General features: G+C 36.7%; 1 protein-coding gene across 2 annotated transcripts in view; it reads right to left on the bottom strand.

The window, feature by feature from the left end:
- The window catches only part of grm8b (glutamate receptor, metabotropic 8b), a 189343-nt gene that overhangs the window by 109160 nt on the left and 54537 nt on the right, over positions 1-25646 (bottom strand). For both annotated transcript variants that reach the window (XR_014603691.1, XM_084094509.1), the window contains exon 3: positions 1474-1690. Coding sequence is in view for 1 of the 2 variants with exons in the window: in XM_084094509.1 (XP_083950635.1) it covers positions 1474-1690 (217 nt within the window). In the remaining variant the exon portion in view is untranslated. The remainder of the gene's footprint in view (positions 1-1473; positions 1691-25646) is intronic.

The raw sequence follows: 25646 nt of genomic DNA, 5'->3' as shown, positions 1-25646 counted from the left end.
TGCTCTTCTGGGATGCCGTGGCGAGTCCATTACTGGACATGTGCCTGTAATTATGTCTCTATATCAAAGCCCATTCTTCTTCTACTCTCTTTCTTTATTGATAAGCTTCTCTGTAATTGTGGTTTCCCCTGGACGTGTGCTAACAGTAATGCTCTATATTATTGCAGGCTTGTGTGGGAGGGAAAATGGGGAATGTGAGCCATTACTGCACGACCTGCGATGCAAAATGAAGTGAATTATGGGTTAACGGCAATAAGCAGAGAATTCCAAAGCAGTGTGAGCATGAATACAGATTTTCAGTTCTGGAGTGGCGAGTTCTTTGAGCCATACAAGGTCACAATTGAACCCTTTTTGTATTTTCTTCTAGCTTCTGACCTTTTTACTTCCTAGACTATTCATTTTTGTGCAAAATCGCTGAATAACGGACAACAAAACATGAGCTCAGCTCGACTTTGATGGCTCAGACTTGACAGAATGAAAGATGGGGGTTGAGGTTTTCAGATGTGTTCTTACAATATAGCCTGTTTTTTTTTTCATGAGTTTTGACCTTTCTTCTGTTGAGATTGTGATTTCCTTCCATCTCTGTCAAGGCATGTAATTCAGTCTTCGTGTTGTTTTGTGTATAGCAATGCTGGTCAGCAAACTCGGAAAAAGCTTCGTGCCACAAATCAGTATGATGCAGTTTGTATTTTTCAATGTTTTGTCTAAGATCTTTTTGAAATGCATTAAAGTAGACATATCACAGAAAAAGGTTTTTCTTTTGCATATTTGCAATAAAAGATTTTGATATTGTACTATGAAAGCACCATCTACTATTCTAGCACAACCAGTCCAACCAGATCATTTACTAGAACTAACATACAAAAACAGGTCATTTATAAACCATCAAAATATTGACACCCCATTTATGTATTAACATCTATTCAATAATGACCCTGATGAACAACAATGAGAATTACGCTCCAATAGAGGTAATTTATATAAAACAGCACATACAGCCTGTTTGAAGAAGTAGTTCATTATTTACTCATCTTCATCATTATTTACTTGTTTACTTCATGTAAGTCCAGTAAATAATGACAGAATTGTAATTTTTGGATGTGTTGTAGTTTTACATCACCATTTTCAGCCCATAAACTTAAAGAAAACTAAGCAAAACACAAACACATACACACACACACACACACACACACACACACACACAAATGAATTTATGGACAAGAAAATGTCTCTAATATTATAAGGAGAGTCAAAAAACTTAAAACGCACACACAAAAAAACTAAAAACAATAAAAAATAAAATATAATATGCTGCAAAAGTGAAGACTGTATCCCAAAGCTACGTCGCACCTCTTGAAAGGAATTCAATTCAGACAGCCAACCAGCTGAGATCAGTGAAGCGAGACGTACATCAGAAGATAATCTGGAGCCCTCGTACAGAAACACATTTCAAAATGTTCTCTGGAAGCTTACCAGATTCTCGTGAGATCTGAACGAATGCCTCCACGCCGCTCTCTCCATAATTCCCCTCAGATGCCAGCGTGGAGACGTAGTTCCAGCCCATGGCGGTCACAATGTCCAGCATAGCTTGGGCCTGGTAGGAGTCTGGTGGCACAACCCGGGAGAAGAAGTCGTAGCGGGTGTTATCGCTCAGCTCCGGCGCTGTGGATGCATAGCTGATCTGAGGGATCTGTTAAAGGGGAGAGAGAACAATCTGTTATGCAGGAGAGATTTTAAAGATCACGTTTCTGAGTCCTGAGCCAGAAATAGAAAAGTTCTTAGAGAGGACCTATTAAGTCTTGGTTTTGTTTTTGGGGTCCATTAGAATATGTTTCAAACTTCATTTTTCACAATTTTACATTGTTGCATCACCTCTCTTCTCTGTCTGTCAGTAACGCTCTGTTTTGTTCCTGTCTCTATGAAGCCCCTCCTTCCGAAAAGCTCACTGTGCTCTGATTGGTTGACTGGATCAGTGTGTTGTAATTGGTCAACCGCTTAAAGCGCGTTTTGGAAATGTCACAGCCCTTACCGTAACCGCGAGTTTAAACACAATACTAACTAACTCAACCAGGTTCGCCCCTTTTTTTGAACACGCCTTGAGCGGGAATTATTTATTGTGACGTGTTTGTTCCCTGAAGAAAACTCGAGACTACAATCGAGGCGTTTTAGGGAGTTCAGAAACATAAAAACGTAAATCATTTAGGGGTGAATTCAGGTTGATTGGGACACTTTTTGCCATTGAGATGACTGGGAAAAAGTGTCCCAATCAACCTGAATTCATCCCTATAAACCTACGCCAACACAGCAGAATACATCAATAGGTTTCTAAATATGCGAATTGTAGTACATTGCGATTACAAAATAAGTTTGAATGTTCTGATGTCCACATATTCCTGTTCAAGAAATGACAGTGGCTGTAGCATTTCCATCGTAAATAAGTGGCCAAATAATATTATGTGGACATTTAAATTAAACGTTTTGTCAATATTAAACACGGATTTGATTATGCTGTATGTGTAAAAACAACAATCACCAGGCCATTGGCGCCCTCTGCAGGCATTTGTTATAATATGTAATGTACACAAGTTGATTATGTTTATATTCTGTATGTTACATTATGTATTTTAAAAGTATTGTTCGATAAAACCATAATTAATTGATACTTTATTTGAACCAATTATTATTGCCTCGTTGTTATATATATATTTTAAGTCATTTTAAAGGCTGTTGTTCACTTAGGTCTATTTTTATTACCACAAAATATATTATCCGATTACTCGATTAATCGTCAAAATAATCAACCGATTACTCGAAAAATCAGCTGAGATTAGGTAAAACATTTAAAAAATGCACCTGCATTGCTTTGCATTTTGTGACTTTGAGTCAAATAAAAGATTATTTTTCCCGTCATATATTTCCACCATGGTGGTGGAAAAAAATATGAGATGGGGGAATTTTTTTTATTTCAAAACATTTGTGTTCTCCTGAGAAACTTTGCGGTCAAAATTTTTACTAGCGAACACAAAGTTTCTCGGGGCATTGCAAACATTTTGCAAGTGAATGTAAAGTTTCTTGGGGGAATGCAAAACATTTGGGAGAGAACACAAAAGCATTTCCTCTTAGCTCCTATTTTTTTCCATCAACATGTCCCTTTAGTGGCTCCGCACTAAGAAAGTTGAAAATGTAAAAAAGCATAATATGACCTCTTTAAAGGGATAGTTCACTTTGAAATTAAATTTTGGTATGTTTTAGCTTACCTCAAGGGCATCCAAGATGTAGGTGTCTTTTTTTCCGCAGTAGTTTCAATTTTGATATTTTTAGGTCAAACCGTTCTTTTCTGTCAGTCATATAATGCAGGTCCTATGGTCACCACCTCAAAGAGCATGCACAGAGTCCAAATTAAAGCGGGCGCTTCCTAGTGTGTGACGTGTGCGCAGACTGGTGCATAGATATATACACTAGATGTCGCCTTGTCTACGGCAGTTCATTGGAACGAATGTCTTTAAGACGACATCTAGTGTATATATCTATGCACCAGTCACTATGAAGCGCCCGCGCCCTCAGATCACTTGGACGTGGCTGTGTACAAAAGGTAAAAACTATATAAATACTGTTCGTTTTCTCACACAAACCGCTCGTTTCGTGTCTTAGGCCATCAATGTGTACTTACGATGGGGAATTGTTTAATTTGGATGATGGGGAATTGCTTTAATTTGGACTCTGTGCATGCTCTTTGAGGTGGTGACCATAAACCTGCATTATATGACTGACAGACAAGAACGGTTTGACCTAAAAATATCAAAATTGAAACTACTGCGGAAAAAAAGACATCTATATCTTGAATGCCCTTGAGGTAAGCTAAAACATACCAAAATTTAATTTCAAAGTGAACTATCCCTTTAAGAGCAAGGTAGAAAACAAAACTTTCAGCCCCAAAAGAAGCAAATGTTGACTCTTTCACAAGAGTTAATCATTCAATTCTGCCTGAAGCTAAATGGAAAATGCACAACCATTTAAAGCAAGCAAAGGTGGAGAGATACATGCAACCCTCCGAAACCGCTTTAGCCCAAAGCTATTGATGCAAAGGACTACCAACCCGTGAGGTGATGCAAAAGGTGAAACAAGACCAGGTAACGAAGACAAATCAGTACGTGTTGTGGTAGGAAGAATCGAGGAGAAGCCTGCCAGCAGGCAAGCTGGGTAATGGCTTCTTGTGGCGATTGACGGTGTGATTGATTTCTCCTCAGCCAAAAGGCCAGGCTGTCAGCCAGAGCCCCAGAGGCTGCGCTCATCAACATTCATTGCAACAACGGCACGGGAGAGAACCGGCCCGCAATACAAATGCCACTCACTGGCTGGCGAATCGGGTACCGGCGCTTTTCACCCGCAACCATGGATTGCATGCTTGTAAATACAAATGTCACGGATGTGTTGACATGCCTGTGAACAGATGCGTGTGTAGGGTTTTGTGTTATTTCTGGGGAGTGTTATATCAAAGGTGCAGCACATATGGGCAAATGCCAACACTAGACTTTATTCACACCTTAAAAATAAACATTTTGTCTCATGATTATCAGGTGTTAAACGACAAGATAGTGTCAGATCCCCTAGATTAAAGGACCGTTCTAGGTTAAAGGCAAGTTTGTCCACAGAAACATTTTTTGTTATGCAGGTTGAAAGTCTCTTCACATCCTGATAGCAATCACTAAGTTATGGTCTAAATGTATTTATATGTATATAACTTCTGCGGAAGGTACAGGACCATAAAATGTTCGTCCAATCATTGCATTCGGTCCGAATGCAATGATTGGATGAACATTTTAAGGTCCTTCACCCACGTCATTTCATTAAAAAAAAAAATTCTGCGAAAAACAAAAGATTATAAAACATTAACATTTTATAAAACTACTTTTGTCCTCATTGTCTATCACTGTATGGACAAAATAAAAGGCAATTTTCAGAATATCTTGAAAATGACTACAAGGTTTTCAGGGAAGTTTTGATCATGTTGAAAATTTTGAGGCCTTATTCATTTGAGTATCAAATTTGACAAAGTAGGCTTTATAGGGTTAATATGCAGTTAAAATGTTTGAGCACCATAATAAATGTCAAAATAATTCAATCACAGAAGGAATTACCCACAGGAATTATGCTAGTAACTCATAATCAGAAGATTATTCACTTATAAACGCTGTCCCACTCCCACATCAAAAAGAATAGACAACTTTATTGATCCTTTTTTTTAACTTAATAATTAAAGCAGCACTCAGTAGCTTCGGGATTTCTTCGCTGTATTCTCGCTTTTTGCTCGCAGGTTTCTCTCTAGAGCTCCCCCCACAGCTTCGGAATAGATATTTGACAACACTGTTGTAAAAACTCGTTGGTGATTCTCAGACACCAGAGGCTATAGATCAACGACATCAAAGCAGATGGGACATTCTTTAAAACGTCTTCTTCATTCGGGTTCGGACAGCGTGAGGGAGCGCAATAATGACAGCATTTTAGCAGATTTCTTTTGGCCGTAAAGCAATTGTTTACATCGCAAGACCTGATATCACGCGAGACTTCCTGAAGCGGCGGCCGGCGGCCCGCCGGCTCAAAGTTGCAAGTGCGTATTTTCCACTCACGGGCACCAGGGGGGTGCGAAACGACCACCATTCAACCCGAAATAAGTAATATAACCATTCCAATGACTCCGAAGCTGTTCAGTTAAGGTAAAAAAAGTTACTTAGTTCACCTTTAATGTAAGTGTATTCACAAAAACAAAAGCTACACATTTCTGCTTTAAGCCCCCATAGAGATCCATTGTAAGTGCATATATTTTTCTTCACTTGCTATCAAAAGTCAGATTCATTCAAATGTGATTTTTGTTTCAAATCTTTTCACATGAAATAACATGGTTTCACTTGCATATTTCAAGCTTTAATGCCATCTTCATGTCGAGCGATTACCATGTGCACATGAAATTCGTATGTTTTTCCGTTCATCAGAGAAAGGCATTTTGGATGGTGCATGGAGTAACTTTTAAAATGAGGCAGACTCTTTAAAACGGTTTAAACTCTACCCTGAAGTTTCGCTCCGGAACATTTCATTCAGCAGCTCAAGTGAATGACAGAAACTTTAAGTAGCTCAAGAGAGACAGACTGAGTCTCTCTCTGCCTGTTCAATTGCCTCCTTTCAGAACTCAGCCCACAGTGTTTTGAATTTTGCTGCACAGTAAAGGTTAGACTCAGAAATGATGCCTGTAGAACTTAATTTCACGCTCATGTTTCCTGTTTAATAAAATATTACAGACCCACAAAAGAGATGCACAGAAGACTAAAAACCTAAGACTTTTCAAAGCGGCCATGAGGGAAATCAAATGTGATACTTTCCATAAAATAATATATTATCGCTGATGGGGAGAAACAAATTAACCCTCATCAGCACAGCAATAATTTTTCCTCATACAATACAATTCAGAAATGCATAATAGTGTGAAATTTCCATTGTAAAGTACATTGAGTTAAGAACCCGTAACTCTTTGGATTACTTTAGCTTCGAGAAAGTTTGTTGCATGAACTGTGCATTTTTGCCAGGATTTACAAGTTTCCTTCAAATGAAATGTAATAAATAAAATTAATTAATAAAATAAAATAATTATAATTATAATTATAATAAATATTATTACAACTATACACCTATTATTCTATATATATTTATGGGTTTAAATAAAATGTTTATTATAAGAGACAATAAAAACAACTGTACATCAAACCACTCTTTTCCTTGTTAAAAAAATGAACTTGATTTTCAACAGTCTCTGAGAAACATGTAATTTATGTACACATGTAATGAATTACACAAAAACAATTAAAACATTTCTACACGTTAAACACGTTTCTACATGTGTAAACATTTCGCACGTTATCACGTCCTTCAAAAACATAGGCAAGCTGTCAGTTGGAATATTAGAACTAAAAACATTGACATAAACACACTCACTTCACTGAATACTTGCTGGCTACGAAATAAATAATTATTACTTTAGGATCCATCTATTTAAAAAATCCACACAATTTGAATATCAAAACATCGATGTCTGTCAAAAAATAACATGCACAATACACGTTAGTGTATATAGTGTAAATATGGTCACATTTTTTTGTTCGCGTAATAAAAAAAAAAATACACTGTAGTGTTACAAGAAGTTCCAGGGAGTACAAGCATTTCCTGGAAAACCCACTCAACTGGATGTTTTGTCTACGTCATCACTTTCCAAGAAGAAGGAGAAAATGAGATGTTAACATAGCCTACATACTGTACATAACGCACGCGAGTATAAATTTGTTCTTTACTCGCTGAAATTGAATCAGAATGATCAAGGAACAGAGTGAAATAATTCACACTGCATGCTAAAGAGAATAAACGCCGATCCAATTGAAACACCTTACCGGGTTAACACTGTTCTATGTGTTGGGGGCGGGAACAGGAAGTTGCATGTTATATTTTGACAGATTTTGTTTAATGCAAAAACTACATATTCTGATTCTGACATTCCTGATTTTAATATTTTCTATTTTGTTTATTCTTGACTGATATTATTTTCATAATTTTGGCAATAGATGAACTGTTAAATGAGTAATCGTGAGAGGAGTCCCTGTAGTCGACCAATTTGACTCATATGCTGATGTAACATACATTTAATTTTCCAATAAAAGATGATTTTTACATGATTTGTTACATTTAATTACCCCTTTGCAGATTTTGAGCCATACAATATAAAAACTCATGCGCACAGAAAGCCAATATAGACAGCGCACCGGCCACATTGAGTTCTCTTTCCAGCTTGAATGGACGAAAACACAAAAGTATGCCAAAATGCCCACCTTGTCGAGTATCCTCGTAAGCACAGTCTTAAATTAGGTAAATAAAGTCTTAAATGACGGTCATTAATGTAAATCAAAGAACAAAAGACAAAGAGAAAATCACTCACTGCTCTGTAGCTTTAATAAGGATTCATCTACAGTGCTATGCATAAGTTTAGACACCCATGCTAAAGTTGACTAAAAAGAGGAATAAAAAATCATCTTTTGGAAATTGAACTTAATGCCTTAATTTAAAAAATTAGGAAAAATCCAACCTTTAAGGACACCAATTTTCTTTGTGAATGAATAATGTATCGTAAATAAATAAATGTTCTTCCTTAAAATACAGGGTGCATAAGTCTGGACACCCCTATGTTAAATTCCCATAGAGGCAGGCAGATTTTTATTTTTAAAGGCCAGTTACTTCATGGATCCAGGATTCATGGATTAACTGAAGTGTAACCAAGTCTCTCTCTCTCTTTCTCTTGCAGATGATGATGGAGTTCCTTAGAAGACGGAATGGTGACTGGCTGAGAAGATCGGGATCGAAGGTAGGTATACAGGTAAGTATGGCAGAGAGTCTGTCTCATGTATAGACGAGATCAGACAATGACTGAATGTTTGTAGCAGGTATATATGGGTGAACTGATGATGAGGTCCAGGTGACGGTGATTAGTAATCAGGTGACAATGAGCGTGTGAATGACTGAGTGGACGGAGTGAGGGAATGAGTGGAAGGAGATGGTGATGGAATCCTGACACTCTAGGTATGGTGAAGGCTATGTGATGATGTGGGGCTATTTTAATTCCAAAGGCCAAGGGAACTTTATCAGGATGCATAGTATCCTGGATCCATGAAATAACTGGCCTTTAAAAATAAAAATCTGCCTGGAAGAGAAAATTGGTGTCCTTAAAGGTTGGATTTTTCCTAATTTTTTAAATTAAGGCATTAAGTTCAATTTCCAAAAGATGATTTTTTATTCCTCTTTTTAGTCAACTTTAGCATGGGTGTCTAAACTTATGCATAGCACTGTATATTTAAATGATAATTTATGTAGTGAAGACTGTGAAGTGTTTAATAACTTTATTTCCAAAAGATCAAATATTTAAAATATACTGTCTTTATGTTGTTTTTTATGTTGTTTCAACATTAATTTGGATATTAACTGTGAGATTATCACAATCTAAAAATATATTAAGAACTTTAATGTTAGGTGCGATTAATTGAGATTAATCGATATATCAGAGTTATCTGTGTTCTACATTTATGAGAAAGTTTCAAGTTCTAGAACGCAAAGATGATTTGAAGCAATTGCAACACATGATTGCAGCATCAGCTACAACTGACGGCTGTGCAGACGGCAGGATCATTTCACTGTCTGTGGTTTTGCAATGAGTATGAAGGACAAATCAGACATTACTTCTGAGAGCTACTGTCATCTTCAGACGTCTCGGGCGTCTTGTGTCTGAGAGACGTGGAACTAGAGGAAGCGAAAGAAAGTCTTTTAGATTTTAAAGATTTCTCAGAGGATGTGTCATGTGTTTTGCACTATATTAGCTAAGTTATCTGGCACTCCAGTTGAATCTTACAGATACCTACAACAGGAACAGAGTTATAAGTTGTATACCTCAACAGTGATCGCCCACTTTCTCAGTGGCCTTGGTTATAGTATTTTCACCATTCATTTCAAAAGGTCTCCAAGAGCTCTAAGCTTTGAACGTAGCCAGCATGTTCAGAATAACAATTATGATATTTTCATATTAAACAAATATGTGCTTCAAAGTTAGTACAAGATACAAGGCTGTGTACAAGTAAATCAAACTTAATTTTTAAAAGTTCAGAAATTAAATATCTAATAGAAAATGAGTGGAAATTTTGCTTCTGAAACCTAACTATTGTACCCTGTTGAGATACTCGTTTTTGTGTCAGATAAATAATGTATTATATAAATGATGTAGAGTTGTGGTCAGAATTATTGGCACCCCTGGTAAATATGATCAAAGATGGCTGTAAAAAGAAAGGGGGGGTGGGGGGTGGGGGGGTGGGGGGGGGGGGGGGGGGGTGGGAATCAAATGTTGTTTCTACACAACACATAGGCAACAAATATTGGCACCCCTGGAATTTTTTATTAGTAAAATATCTCTGAAGTATATTTCCATTCATATTTAATTTTTTTAGCACACCAGGGTGACTAGAAGCATAAAATTGTCTTCTAGTCACAATTTTGTTTCACAGGAGTATAAATATGAGGAAACACAAAAGGCCAAATTCCATTAATCATCCATCGCAATGAGTAAAAAAAAAAAAAGATTATAGTTCTGATGTATAGCATAAGATTGTTGAGATTCATAAAATAGAAAGTGCCTGTAAGAAAATAGCTAAAGCATTGAAAATCACCAATAATTAAGAAGTTCCAATCAACTAAAGATGTTATAAATCTGCCAGGAAGAGGACGTGTGTCTATATTGTCTTAATGCACGGTGAGGAGGATAGTTCGAATGGCCAAAGACTCTCCAAGGATCACAGATGGAGAATTGCAGAGATGACTTGAGTCTTCAGAATCAGAATCAGAATCAGAAAGAGCTTTATTGCCAAGTGTGCTTGCACCCACAAGGAATTTTTCTTGGTACTGAAGCTTCCAGTGCACATATACAAATACAAATACAACAAGAAACATAGTAATACAAATTCTAAGAATAAAAATATATAAAAAATAAATAAAAATTGTATAAAAGTAAAAAAGTAGGGTCACAGTTGGGTTTAGTCCGAATAAACATTTACAGATTATGAACATATTTACAGTATTTTGAGTAGTATGAATAATATAAATATAAATATCACCTGAGTTAGAGAATATTGCACCAGACAGTGGGAGTCTAGCGCATGTTACAGATTATAAACATATTTACAGTATTTTGAGTAGTATGAATAATATAGATATAAATATAAATATCACCTGAGTTAGAGAATATTGCACTAGACAGTGGGAGTATTGCACTTACAGGCATATGCCTTGGGGGCATGTTAAGTGTTCAGAAGGGAAATGGCCTGTGGAAAGAAACTGTTCCTGTGCCTGGATGTTCTTGTGGCCAGTGATCTGTGTCGCCGTCCTGACGGTAACAGTTCAAACAGGTGGTGTCCAGGGTGAGTGGAGTCTGTGATGATTTTACCTGCTCTCTTCCTCACTCTGGAAGAGTACAGGTCCTGGAGGGTTGGCAGGGGGGCACCAATAATCCTCTCTGCAGTCCGGACTGTCCGTTGTAGTCTCCTGATGTCCGATTTGGTAGCTGAACCAAACCAGACAGTGATGGAAGTGCTTAAAACAGACTCAATGACGGCTGAGTAGAACTGGATCAGCAGCTCCTGTGGCAGATTGAACTTCTTCAGCTGGCGAAGGAAGTACAGTCTCTGCTGGGCCTTTTTCACAATGGAGTCAATGTGATTTGCCCACTTCAGGTCCTGAGAGATGGTAGAGCCCAGGAACCTGAATGACTCCACTGCTTCCACAGTGCTGTTCATGATGGTGAGAGGGGGGAGTGGTGGGGTGTTTCTCCTGAAGTCCACAATCATCTCCACTGTTTTGAGTGTGTTCAGCTCAAGGTTGTTATAACTGCACCAGACAGCCAGCTGTTCAACCCCCAGTCTGTAAGCAGACTCGTCACCATTTTGGATGAGACCGATGACAGTGGTGTCGTCTGCAAATTTCAGGAGCTTGACAGAGGGGTCTTTAGAAGTGCAGTCATTAGTGTAAAGGGAGAAGAGCAGTGGGGAGAGAACGCACCCTTGGGGGGCGCCAGTGCTGATGGTGAGGGTCCTGGATGTGAGTTTCCCCAGTCTCACTAGCTGCTGCCGGTCCGTCAGGAAGCTGGAGATCCACTGACAGATTGAGGATGGCATGGAGAGCTGAGTCAGTTTGGCTGTGAGAAGATCAGGGATGATGGTATTGAAGGCCGAACTGAAGTCCACGAATAAGATCCGTGCATAAGTCCCAGGTCTGTCAAGATGTTGCAGGATATAGTGCAGTCCCATGTTGACTGCATCATCCACAGACCTGTTTGCTCTGTAAGCAAACTGAAAGGGATCCAGCAGGGGTCCAGTGATGTCCTTCAGATAGGCCAACACCAGTCTTTCAAACGACTTCATGACCACAGACGTGAGAGCGACAGGTCTGTAGTCATTAAGTCCAGTGATTTTAGTTTTTTTGGGAACCGGGATGATAGTGGAGCGTTTGAAGCAGCAGGGAACTTCACACTGCTCCAATGATCTGTTGAAGATCTGCGTGAAGACTGGGGCCAGTTGGTCAGCACAGGCTTTTAGACAAGCAGATGAGATGCCGTCTGGGCCTGAAGCTTTCCTAGTCTTCTGTTTTTTGAAGACTCTGCTCACGTCCTCCACGCAGACCTTAAGCTCAGGTTGGATGGCAGAAGGGGGGAGGAGAGGGGTTGCAGGAGGTGATGGTGGATGTGTGAAGTGCACATCAGAGCGGGTGTGAGGTGTGAGTCTGGGCTTCTCAAACCTGCAATAGAATGCATTGAGAGTGTCAGCCAGTTGTTGATTCTCCACAGATGGGGGGGATGGTGATTTGTAGTTGGTGATGTTCCTCAGGCCTCTCCAGACTGATGCCGGGTCGTTGGCTGAAAACTGGTTTTTCAGCTTTTCAGAGTAGCTTTTTTTAGCAACTCTGATCTCCTTTGTCAGTCTGTTTCTGGCCTGGTTATACAAGATTTTATCCCCACTTCTGTAAGCATCTTCTTTGGCATGACGAAGCTGTTTGAGTTTCCCAGTAAACCATGGTTTATCATTAGTGAATGATAAGAATGTCCTGGTAGGAATGCATGTATCCTCACAGAAACTGATATATGATGTTACAGTATCTGTGAGCTCATCCAGATCGGTGGCTGCAGCTTCAAAAACAGTCCAATCAGTGCAATCGAAGCAGGCCTGTAGATCCTGCTCTGCTTCGTTGGTCCATCTTTTTACAGTCCTTATTACAGGTTTAGCTGATTTCAGTTTCTGCCTGTAGGTCGGTATAAGATGAACCAAACAGTGATCAGAGAGCCCCAAAGCTGCCCGTGGGACGGAGTGATACGCATTCTTTATCGTGGTGTAACAGTGGTCCAATATATTACTGTCTCTGGTAGGACATGTAACATGCTGTCTGTATTTTGGCAGATCACGGGAGAGATTTGCTTTGTTAAAATCCCCAAGAATGATTAAAAGAGAGTCTGGGTACCTTTGTTCCATTTCAGCTATATGTTCAGCCAGCTGTTGTAGCGCTGCGCTCACACACGCGTCTGGAGGAATGTAAACATTCGCGAGAATGAATGAGGAAAACTCCCGCGGCGAGTAGAAAGGTTTACAGTTTATGAAATGCGCCTCTAAATTAGGAGAGCACATCTTCTTCAGTGTTGTTACATCTGAACACCAACTTTCGTTAATGTAGAAACACAATCCACCACCTCTCGTTTTCCCCGTTAGTTCCGCGATGCGATCCGCTCGGAACAGCCGGAAGCCCGGCAGATGTAGTGCGTTGTCCGGTATGGCTTCACTCAGCCAGGTTTCAGTGAAGCACAGAGCAGCGGAGTTTAAAAAATCCTTGATAGTGCGGGTGAGGAGAAGAAGTTCGTCCATTTTGTTAGGAAGAGATCGGAGATTCGCAAGATGAATACTGGGTAGTGCAGTGCGGAGGCCGCGCTCGCGGAGTTTAACCAGCGCGCCCGCGCGCTTCCCGCGTTTGCGTCTGACCGCGCGTTTTAACAACACCGCTGCCCCTCCAACGAGAATGTCCAGTAAAACGTCTGAGTTATCAAAATCTGTAAAAAACTTGTCTGGTGTGTGTTTCCTAATGTCCAGAAGTTCGTCTTTGGTGAAACTGATAGGAAAAGAATGACTAAACGCAGAACAAACGAACAAAAACAACACAATGACTGGAGAGCTCCACACCGAGGCAGCCATCCGCGGCGCCATCTTGTTGGATCTGGATCTTGGGGGTCAGAAAGCCTAAAAGAATATATCAAACAACCCCTACATCCCCACATGTTGTTTGGGAGGGTTTCAAGAAAAATGCTCCTTGCTCATCCAAAAATAAACTCCAGCATAATCAGTTGTCAGACCTTCTGGAGGTCCTGGACTTCTTGTTCAGATACATGGTATCATGGATTCTATCAAATATCACAGATCAAAAAATCAAAAACCTGAACGCCTCTGCTAGAAATCTTATAATGGGCCGTGGTTGGATCTTCCATCAGGACAACGATCCAAAACAAACATCAAAATCAACACAGAAATGTGTTGGGAGCACAAAATGAAGCTTCTGCCATGGCCGTCCCAGTTCCCTAAACTGAACCCTATAGAAGATGAGTGGGCTGAACTGAAGAGAAGAAGTGCCAACATGGATCTGTGAATCTGAAGGATCTGGAGAGATTCTGTATGGAGGAATGGTCTCTGATCTCTTGTCAGGTGTTCTCCAAACTCATCAGACATTATAGGAGAAGACTCAGATCTGTTATCTTAAAGTAAGATAATAAAAGGGTTATTAAAGTATTTAATAAAAGGGTGCCAATAATTATGGCCAACGTGTTTTGGAGAAAAGCATTTATTTCATAATGTGATTTACCCCCCACTTTCAATTATTTTACTTAAATGAAAGGTTCGATTTTTGTGAATTTTTTGAATGAAAGATACATTTTTACAGCCATTTTTTATCATATTTATCATGGGTGACAATAATTCTGACCGCAACTCTACATCTGTATTTGGTAGAAAGCATTAAGTAGTATTTATTTCATATTTTGAATTAGCTATTATCTTTATATTTTTAGTTTTCATTTTAATTTAAGTTTGAATAACTTTGAAATGTGTTTTCGTCATTTTTATTAGTTTTTGTTTATCTATTTAGCTTTGTTTTTATTTCAGTTTTAGTTTCAGTAATTTTGGTACTTCAAGTTAAACCAAAATGAGTAATTATTTGCCTGAAATAGTTTTTAAGTTTAAGCTTTTATCTAATATTTATATTTAATTTTAGCTTTTTATTTCACTTGCACTGTAATACCTATTCAATAAGGCAGCTTGACTGTAGCTTAATTTCTACTTATTATTATGAATTATGAGTTGCTTGTAGTGTGGGATGCTACTTTTCAAAGGTTCGTTCATGGTGCTTTGAATTATTTGCAATAGACGCATCAACAAAAGTGAATGATGTGGAATTTTAAAGCTTCATACCTGATTTTTAAAGCGTTTTGTTTAACTGTTGTTATCTTTTTTAATCTCTATGAAACAAAGCACACAGTCATCTGTGTTTGCCTCCATAATGGAGCTGCCAAATTGAGAAAAGCCCTCACTGCTGATAGATTACATTCAGACAATACTAATTAACCTCTCTGAAGACCTTTATTTAAAACACTCGCTGGAAGAGAAGTGGACACAAATTGCCGCAGAGTGAGAGATGCTTGCGCTTAATCATTCACTCTTTCATTTTCCCTCCTTGGCCTTTTTTGACGCATACAAAAGTGCTCACATGCCATAATTATGTATTCGCCATCCTCAAAGGAAGTTTTATATAGCGCCGCAGAGCTACAAGTAGCTAACGGAGTAATTAATCTCACATTAGCATTAGCATGAGTTCCATCAGAAAGTTCCTAATGCTAAAATAAAGTCTGTGCTTTACATGATTCAAAAGAGACTTTCCCATTTTGTTCTAAAACATAAATCACACACCGTCATACCTCAAACATGCACTGTGTGCTTTAAAAACATAATGGTGCTAGCATGTAGCATTAGCACACTTCCTTTAGATCTGCATGAGGTGCTTCATTTTTAACAGGATTTAATTAATGACATCAGTTCTGGCAGCTAAGCTGTGTGTAAATATACACCAGGTTCATGGTCTTAATGCCATGCCACAATGGGAGCAGGTTTTGTCTACTGAGGTGATATTTATTTAGTAATCCTGATGTTTTCTCTGGTTGGCTTCATGCACGGCTACTGCTGTTTGATCTGAGGTACCTAGAGGAAGGTGCGCAAATGTCAGAGTTATTTGTTTGACAGACAGATGTCATCATCCTCCTCCTCCGGTCTGGCACCGAGAAGGCGACATCATGATGACTGAATATACATTCGATGTATGTCTAAATAATTTATCACAACGTGACATTCAAAAGCATTAATAACAGGTCACAGCCATAGAGTCGCTGTTAGCGCATTAGCCATCGCTGCTTTCAAGTCTTCCTGAGACTTTCCTACTTCCAGGTTCTTATTTTATTCATAAAGTTGACAATTTCTTTCTCAATTTTTCACTTACCAAAAATTACAGGACACTTTTTAGGGCTAGTACTAGCAAAAAATAAATAAAGAGCAAAAGATGTGCATTATTTTCAGTGTTATTTTAGTATTTTATATACTAGCCTATTAATGTTAAGAATTAGCTGTTGTTTTTGTTTTTTCAGTTTTCATTGTACATTTTAGTGTAAGTTCTAATACTTTTGCTATGTGTTTTTGTAATTTTTAATTATTATAGTTTTTTAATATTTAATTTTGAATAATTTTAGTGATTTTAGTTCTCAACATAAACTTATTTCATTTAGTGATCAATGAACCATTTCTAATTTTCATTAAGTGTTTTATGTTTTTCATATTTATACAGTAGACCTACTTTATTTTTTCAGCTTCACTCAAAGAAAAAAATCAATAGAAAAATGTATAATATCCATGCGGGCAGAAAATTACCAGTAAATAAAACAACAACAAAAAACAACACAATGCAAAGTATAATTCCGAATATGTGTTAAAGACCTGTGAAAAAAAATATCGATACAGAAACTTCCTTCATTAGGCGAAGAAAAAAAAAGAGTTGGCTAATGGCTTTTTGATTTTTAAATGAGGGTAAGTAAAAAAATTTAAGTACGTCAGACAATTTATTAGCTAAAAATACTCATCAGCTCATCGACAACTCAATTATTCAGAGTTAAGTGAGCAAAATTTAACTACTAATTTAATCCTGCTCATTCTACTGGAACAAAAAGCATATGAGGCTAAGGATTACACACATTTTTCACCCAGAATTTGTCTCTGGTTTCTTTCATGTTTAATTAGCCTATATGAGCTTGCATTTTACAGCAAAACGACATAATTCACAATAAGCCTTGATTTTCCTTCACTCAGATGCTGGAAGAGCTTGAAATGTGCTTTGATATACTTTACATTTGAGAAATTTAGAAGGAACACAATGAAGGAGGAAGTTAAATAAAACACCATAATGTAATATTAAATAGCAAATACCTCTGAAAGGACCTAAACACAATTATTACCTCTATTAATTACCACCAACAACTATTTATAGTCCTTTTAAGCTTTTATTCCTTGCCTAGGAAACAAATTAAATATTCATGAGCAAAATCCAGTGGCCACTCCCACTCTGCCATAATACACACACTTGAAACAAGCACATTTTTCATTAATTGACATAAGTCATTAATTGACATACGTTTGTTTAAAAAAGAGAAAATGTATTAAACTTGTTTATTATTATTGTTGGACGGACGGACGGACGGACGGACGGACGGACGGACGGACGGATGGATACTTTATTGATTCCAGTGGGGAAATTGTTTTGCCATACATTGTAACAGGACAGTCTTCAGACAATACCTTACAAATCATGATAACTTACACATATATGTGTAAATCTGTACTTTATGTCTACTATAATACACTGATAATACTTTATTTTACAGTGTCTTTGTTATATAATATTACATGTAGGCTACTTACTATAGTAATAACAGTAAATTATGCATAATTACATGCAATTAACCCTCAACCAAATCCTAATCCTACCCTAACCCTATAGTAAGTACATATTGTTAATTGAATTATTATTACTCAGTACTTAAATATATAATTACACTGTAACAATGACACCTTAACATAAATAGTAAATAATATATATATATATATATATATATATATATATATATATATATATATATATATATATATATATATATATATAAATGTAATTTGATTACATAAAATTAGGAAAACATCCCATATTTTTGTGGAAGACAGACCACAAAAAAAGTTTCACTCTCAGGAGATGTTCTATATTTCAAGTGTACGGACGCAATGACATTCGACTCGCTTTAGCTCCTTAATACTGAGTCTAAAATTGATATGATGACACCTTATCTGAAGGCCATTGTAAAGAAGACCAAGCAGTGGATTTAGATAAGCCTCGACCGAGCGAAGCCGGAGATATCGCGCGGGCGAGGTAGATCATTCTCACATGTATTGTCATCCCTCTGCCTTTCATTCTAAAATTACACTCCCACTCTGGCTGAATCCACAAGAAACCCCAAGCTATTTCTGCCGATTCTCGGGAGTTTGCGATGCAATTCTCACTCTGGCTCGGGCCGACCTGCTTGTGCAGCGCTCAAACACGCGGCATGTGAGAACTGCCATTTGTGTGCCATTTTCAGCCTCACACCTCTGCCTGAAAACGCGCCACTCTCCAGAGGCCGCTGTCTTAGCTGAAGAGTGGAATCATGCTTTTGCAACCGAGAGCGCACCTGCTGTACACAAGGCTGAATCTTTCAAAGGACTGGATGACTCGAGGCGCCGTTGACGTATTGCAGCCATCTTTAAATCGGCTGTGTTGAGACCAGCGAGACCGAAAGTGACAGAGCGGTGGTGTCTGGAGATGGGACAAATATATCTGCTAATGTAATGCACGAAGAGAAACCGTGGCCCTTCAAGCTGATAAACGCTGTTTGCTAAAACCGAACGCATCTGACGTAAATGGAAGTGAAAGCCCGCTTTGGGCAGGATAAGATGAAACAAAGAGATGGCAGAGAACTGAATGTTCAGTCCGGGTGAATAAGCGTGTTTGAGTTGTTCACTAGAGTTTTTCACGCTCTGTTTTCCTCGGAGATTCAATGTCTTCTCGATCTAAAGTTGCTAAAGTTTCTGTTACTAGACGGATTTACGGCTGTTCAAGTCAGTGGCGGATGGTGCTTTATGGGAGACAAGAGGCATATTTGTGCTGTTCTTCTGTGGAACACAATAGAAGATATATTAAAAAGTGTCTCAGTACATTTTTGTCCATACACTCTTAAAAATGAAGGTTCTTTATTGACATTGATGGTACCATGAAGAACCTTTAACATGCATGCAGTGTTGGGCAAAGTTACATGCATAATTAACATCCAATATTGTGTTACTCCCTAAAAAAGTACCGTAGCCTAACTGATTTAGTTACTTTTTATGGAAAGTAATGCATTATGTTACTTTTTCTCATCTGGACTGGGCTTGTTTGTTTGTTTTTAATAAAAGAAGTGAATGCAATTTCACTCCTGTACAGCTCTAACAAACCTTTTGGCAGTTTTTGTGCAAGTGCGATGAGTAAATGCTCATATTTAGTCTAGAACTACAATAACTATCATGTTCACACAGGGCACACAACACCTCTGCACTTACTCGTGATTTATCTCAACATGAGGACAGGAGAGGTGTTAGTCTCTAAATGGGAAAACAGAGTAACTTGTGTTACTTTTTTGAAAAAGTAACTCAAATATTTTGTTGCAAATTTAAAAGTAATCATTACCTGACTACTTGAAAAAAGTAATCTGATTACATAACACGCATTTCTTGTAATGTGTTCCCCCGATACTGCATCCATGAAACCTTTCCATTGCACAAAAGTGCAAAATAGTTCTTACACTCTTAAAAATAAAGGTTTTTCATTGACGGTTCAGAACCTTTTACATCCATGCAGGGAACCAATCCATTCCACAAAAGGTTCTTTATAGTGGAAAAAGGTTCTTTAGATTATTAAAACGTTCTTCACATGAAGAAATAAATGGTTCTTTTAAAAACTGTTCCTTGAAAGGTTCTTTGGAAACTTTATTTTTAAGATGAACATCAGACACTGTAAAAAATTATATTATCATTAAGTTATGACAGCATATGTTTTTACATTGCTTTAACTCATCAAAATAAGTTAAGCTATTTTTTTAAGTCATACAAGATTCAACTAATTTTTTAAAAGTCAGTTTAATGTAATTTAAGTTCAAATTACTTAAACATCCAAGTTGATTGTACTTAAAAATGTAAGGCAGCAACTTTTTTTTTTGGACCACACTGACTTTTTTTCTTTATGTTCCACAGGTTTGGACCAACATGAGCTTGAGTAAATGATGACATACTTTTCATTTTTGGGGTTGATCTATCCTTTTAAGACCCCACCTTGTACAAAAAAACTATATCTTATTATAACATAAACCTGAAATAATCAGCAAAGCACAAGCTACATGATTAGAATCAGTCATTTCACATCTTATTGATCCAGACCAAACAGGTTATCAAGGAACGGTGCTCATTCAATAACACACGCTGCGTATTCAATATATCAGCAAGAACAACAACAGCAATACAGAAATAACATCACTAGATGCAGAAAAAGCACTTGAAGGGAATGTATTATATTAAATGAATAAAACAAACTACATTCACCCTAGGGCATCAAAAACACCACCAAAATTCAAATTACAGCAAGGAGTCAGACAATGAGGTCCACTTCTCATTGAATCCACTGTTGATACAAGACAAAATTATCATATTACAGGGATCACAGCCAACAACATCCACCACAAAATCAATCACAAAATCTGCCTCTATGCTGATGATGTTTTCCTCCAAAACCCCAATACATGACTCCACAAGTTTTGTAATCATATTAAACTTGTTTTACTGAGTTATCTGAATAATACAAATTAGAATTAATGCAAAATGTAGCTACTAAATGGAAGATTTGGTATCTCCATATCAGCAGCATCACATCTCTTTCAAAGCACATCGCTATTGATTTATTCAACAAATTTTATCATAGCTTTATACCATTTAAAATAGATGTTTTTAATTACTTATTGGATGCAATTACTGACAATTCCCAGTCAATTATGTAGTAATTGTCCATCAATGAGCTCATTTCCAAACACATTATCTATATACATTGTCTCTCTTGCCTTCTCTCAGTCAATATTGAATGTTGTTAAATGTTTTGGTGCATATAGTTGTCCCTTGTGAAAATGAATAACTTTGGAACAATTTATCAATTGTTTTATAATTTAAGTCCTGAAAGGCATCTTTTTCTAAAATGTTTTGATTAAAAAAAGTGCCATTAAGTGTCAATTTGTTATAATGCAGACATAGTAAGTATGCTAAAGTGATCAAGTGATCTTTTTGGCATCACTGTATGTCACATAACGTGAGTTAAATGCATTGTGATGCCGATGCATGAGGTTTCAATTATTTGGTAAATTAAATCTATTACATTATAACAGCTGTTATCAAAAGCGCTTTCAACGGACGAGATGTTTGTTCACCTGAAATGGGATTTCGACATCAAATGGGATCACTGCAGATAACCTCATCCCCAAAACAGTTGATACAATGCTTTAATTACTGAAGATAGTGACGCTCACACTGATTCCGTACCCCAAATGAGTGAATTTGTTTAAGTGGATTATAATGAGCCAAAGGCCTTGAGGACAGGCACATCTTACTCAGATTCTGTCAGCATGAAGAAGCAAACAGGATTTGTGCTCTCAAAGGCAATGCTGTCGATTTAGCGATGGCATTAGCATAAGTCACCCCCTGGGCTGGCACGGAAATTTGGAGTGGAGCTGCAATAGTCAAACTTTATTTTTTGCGTTGACTGAAATAGGATATTCGTAATTAGTGTTCGGTAAAAGATGCAGATACACAGGATGGTAACGTCCTGAGGGTTGTGGGTTAGCAGACAGTTATTGGGAACGATGGCAAGATTGTTCGCAGCCAGGTTGGCTACAGGCTCTGAACAGCCTTATAATTTGCCATTTCAGTCATTTGAATAGTTTTCTTCTCATTTGGAAACCTAAAACCTTTGAGTGAGCCTGAAGTATTTCTTGTACGCCAGATGGAAACTGCGCCAGGAAGAGAAGTTTAATTAGTTATGAATGACTCTGGACTTGATTCTGTGTTTACTAGAATAGGTTTTCATGCTTGAATGTTCAAAAAACATTTTTCATATATTTTACATTGTTGCAGCACTTAAAGCTCTGTTTAGTTCCCGTCTCTACGAAGCCCCTCCTTCCAAAAAAAAACACACTGTGCTCTGATTGGTCAACTGGACCAGTGTGTTGTGATTGGTCAACTGCGAGTTTCACCACACTACTAAAACAACTCAACCAGGCCTCGCCTCCTTTTTTTTATATTTTGCATATGCCTTTGGCAGGAATTATTTAAAGGGGTGGTTGAATATGATTTCACTTTTCTAACTTTAGTTAGTGTGTAATGTTGCTGTTTGAGCATAAACAACATCTGCAAAGTTACGACGCTCAAAGTTCAAAGCAAAGGGAGATATTTGCTTTTAAAGAAATCACTTTTTAAGGACTACAACAAACGGCTGGTAGGGACTACACAACACTCCTCTCGGGTTAGTGACATCACCAACCCTAAAATTTACATAAACCCCGCCCCCGGGAACGTGATTTATAGATGATATGCTAATCAATGACTAGAAGATAACTACACATAAGCTACATAAATTCATGAACTAACCATTCAGAAACGCCCTGTTGCTTCTACATGTTGTCACTTCTTCTTGAGTCTCTCCATATTTGTCTCCGGTTTGAACATAAAAGGCTAAAAGTTTAAACATTTTCAGTGTGTCTGTGTGCGGCTCCGCCCTCTGTGCTAGGAGCAGCAGCTCATTTGCATTTAAAGGGACAGACACAAAAACGGTGCGTTTTTGCTCACCCTCAAAAAGTGACAATTTTAACATGCTATATATAAAAATATATGTGGGGTATTTTGAGCTAAAACTTCACATACACACTCTGAGGACATCAAAGACTTATTTTACATCTTGTGAAAAGGGCATTATACCACCCCTTTAAATGAGGAATATTGTGGGCCTGTCCCAAATGGCACAATTCATATGCACTTACGGTCTTGTGTGCATTTGTCATTTTAGGTTTCAGAAGGGTGCTTTGTGGTCGATATGCGCACTTTTGCCGAACCGCACTGGATCGAGCTCCGCAGCAGACTTCTACCCAACAGTCAAAGCGGCGTTACGTCATGAAGGTGCGGACTCCTAGGAAGACTGCGAGTGGCTCAAGACTCAAGACTGCAATGGAGGCGTTTCAGGGAGTTCAGAAACAGTGCACACTTATATAGAGAATAACTCGCTTTGGAGTGACTTTGTGCTTTGTAACTTTGCTGACTTTTTCGTGCTGAAACAGCAACATTACATAACAAAAGGAAGCTGAAAATGTAAAAAAATATATAATAAATCCTTTTTAATAATCATCTGTTGAATTAACATGAACATCTCTTTCTAGAGACAAAGAGAAGAACAAAGGCAAGAAAATCGCTGTATGCATTAAACTAAAACCTGCACATTTAATGTTTGTTTAGTGTTACGAGGAATTTATTTAAAGGAACGGTTCACCCTAAAAATCATTTTATTTTCATTTTTAATAAGTCATCATTTACTCACCAAAATGTCACGGCAAACACGAATGACTTTATCTTTTTTTTCTACAGAACAGAAAAAGTGCATTTCTGAAGAAAATTCTGGCTATTTTCCATACAATGAAAGTGAATAGGGACTGGAGCTTAACTCCATTTTTCAGTAGTGTGACAATGTGTAAATGTTTTTGAAACAATTTGTTTTTGTGTAAATAAATGCTATCTGCTAATTTACTTACTATACACTACAGTTCAAAAATTTTGGGTTGGTGAGATTATAATTTTTTTTAAAGAAAACACTTATATAAGTATAATAAAGACATTCATAATGTCACAAAAGTTTTCAAATAAATGCTGTTCTTTTGAACTTTTTGTATGTTGTTTCTGTTTTCAATATTGATAATAATAATAAGAAGAAACGTTTCTTGAGCAATACATTTAGACTGATTTCTGAAGGATCATGTGACACTGAAGACTGGAGTAATGATGCTGAAAATTCAGCTTTGCATCCCAGGAATAAATTACATTTAAAAAAATATTTAAATAGAAAACGGTTATTTTAAATTGTAATAAAATTTCATAATATTACTGTTTTACTGTATTTTTTTATCAAATAAATTCTGCTGTGGTGAGACTTCTTTCAAAATCATTAAATGATATAATCAACTACAAATATTTGAATGGTAGTGTATAATTAAATATATTACATATGCTATTCTAATTTTATATGTATTACAAAAAAAGTCAACCTGCCTGCAAGTCACAGGCAACTTGATTTTTTCGTGCAGAATAAACCTTTGGTGTAGTATCACAGCACCATATGCTACCTGCGATGACTCACTGATTTGTTTCAGGTGTTAATTGCATCTTTAGTATATAATGACCTACAGATTTACATTACATTAGCTCTCTCCTCAGAGCATTTGAGGCGTCGTGTGCTCCTGAAAAGCTCTAATCCCTACAGCGGCGGCACAATAATTCCTACAATCAAAGCGCAACAAAAGAAGACAAAAAAAGCACACTTAAATTCATGAATACATGATTATAGACACTGCTGTCCTCATGTTTACAGCTTTTTCTTGTGCGGTTCAGTCGCTAGATGGATTAGGTCTGCCCACCACTTTTTTAGCTTTAAAAAATTCTGTTTGTCACCAAAGAGGCCCAATCAATGTAAATTGAGATCCTAATGGAGCCATAAGAACCTAATGGAGGAGGATTTATTGTCAACTTCTTGTTCTCTGCAAATACTTTTCCATGTTATTCAATGGTGCCCTAAACTATTACACTTACTCAGTCTGAAAATGTATCTAGCGGCACACTTTAAAAAAAACTGATGTCTCTCTCCTGCCTTCCCTCGCTGTCTAATTATCCAAAGATGGTCAAGAATTTCTAATATATATATCTAATAATATTAAAAAAAAAAAAAAAAAATTTGTTGGAAATTGAAAAAATAAAAAATGATTAATAATAAATATAGAAAAAATTTAAATATATATAAAAAAACTAATATTAAAATATTAATATTTTTTTTTAAATGAGAGTGAATTAAAAGGGTCATAAAACCTGAAAAGACAATTTATGAATAGTTAATGTCAAATTAAATTAAAACATTTGTTATAAATTTGAAATATATATATATTTTTATATTATTTTAATAAGTAATGGCTATTTTTAGATAAGCCAGTGAATTAACAGGTCATAATAACACATGAAAACATACATTATTACCATACAGTGCATAATAAATTAAATATTAAAAGTAATTATTTCAATTAATAAAATTAGTAAACAATTTTAAATATTAAAATCTAAAATACAAAAAAGAAATATATATAATGCTTAAGTAATGCTTACTATTTTTAAATAAGCCAGTGGATTAAAGGGTTATAAAACCAGAAAACACAATTTATTAATACTCAATGTAAAATAAAAAAAGAAATTAATTAATTAATTAATATTAATATATTTAAAAAAACAAATTAAAAGTAATGCCTATTTTTAGATTGATTTTACTTATTAAAATCTAAAAATAAAACAACAAAAACATTAATATAGCCTAAGTAATGCCTATTTTTAGATAAGCCAGTGAATTAAATGATCATAAAACCTGAAAACACAAATTACCAGTCAATGTATATTAAAATAAAAAATGCCTAGATATGCTGGTGAATTAAAGAGCCATAAAACCTGAAAACACAATTTATTAATATTTGATGTAAAATAAAATGAAAATGTTTATTTACAAAATATTCTAAATTCTAAATATTAAAATGTATTAAAGGTGCATTGTTT

Source organism: Abramis brama (assembly GCF_963993115.1).
Source record: "Abramis brama genome assembly, chromosome: 20".
Lineage (NCBI taxonomy): Eukaryota > Metazoa > Chordata > Actinopteri > Cypriniformes > Leuciscidae > Abramis > Abramis brama.
Note: the sequence above shows the minus strand (reverse complement) of the source record. Positions and strands in the feature narration are given on the sequence as shown.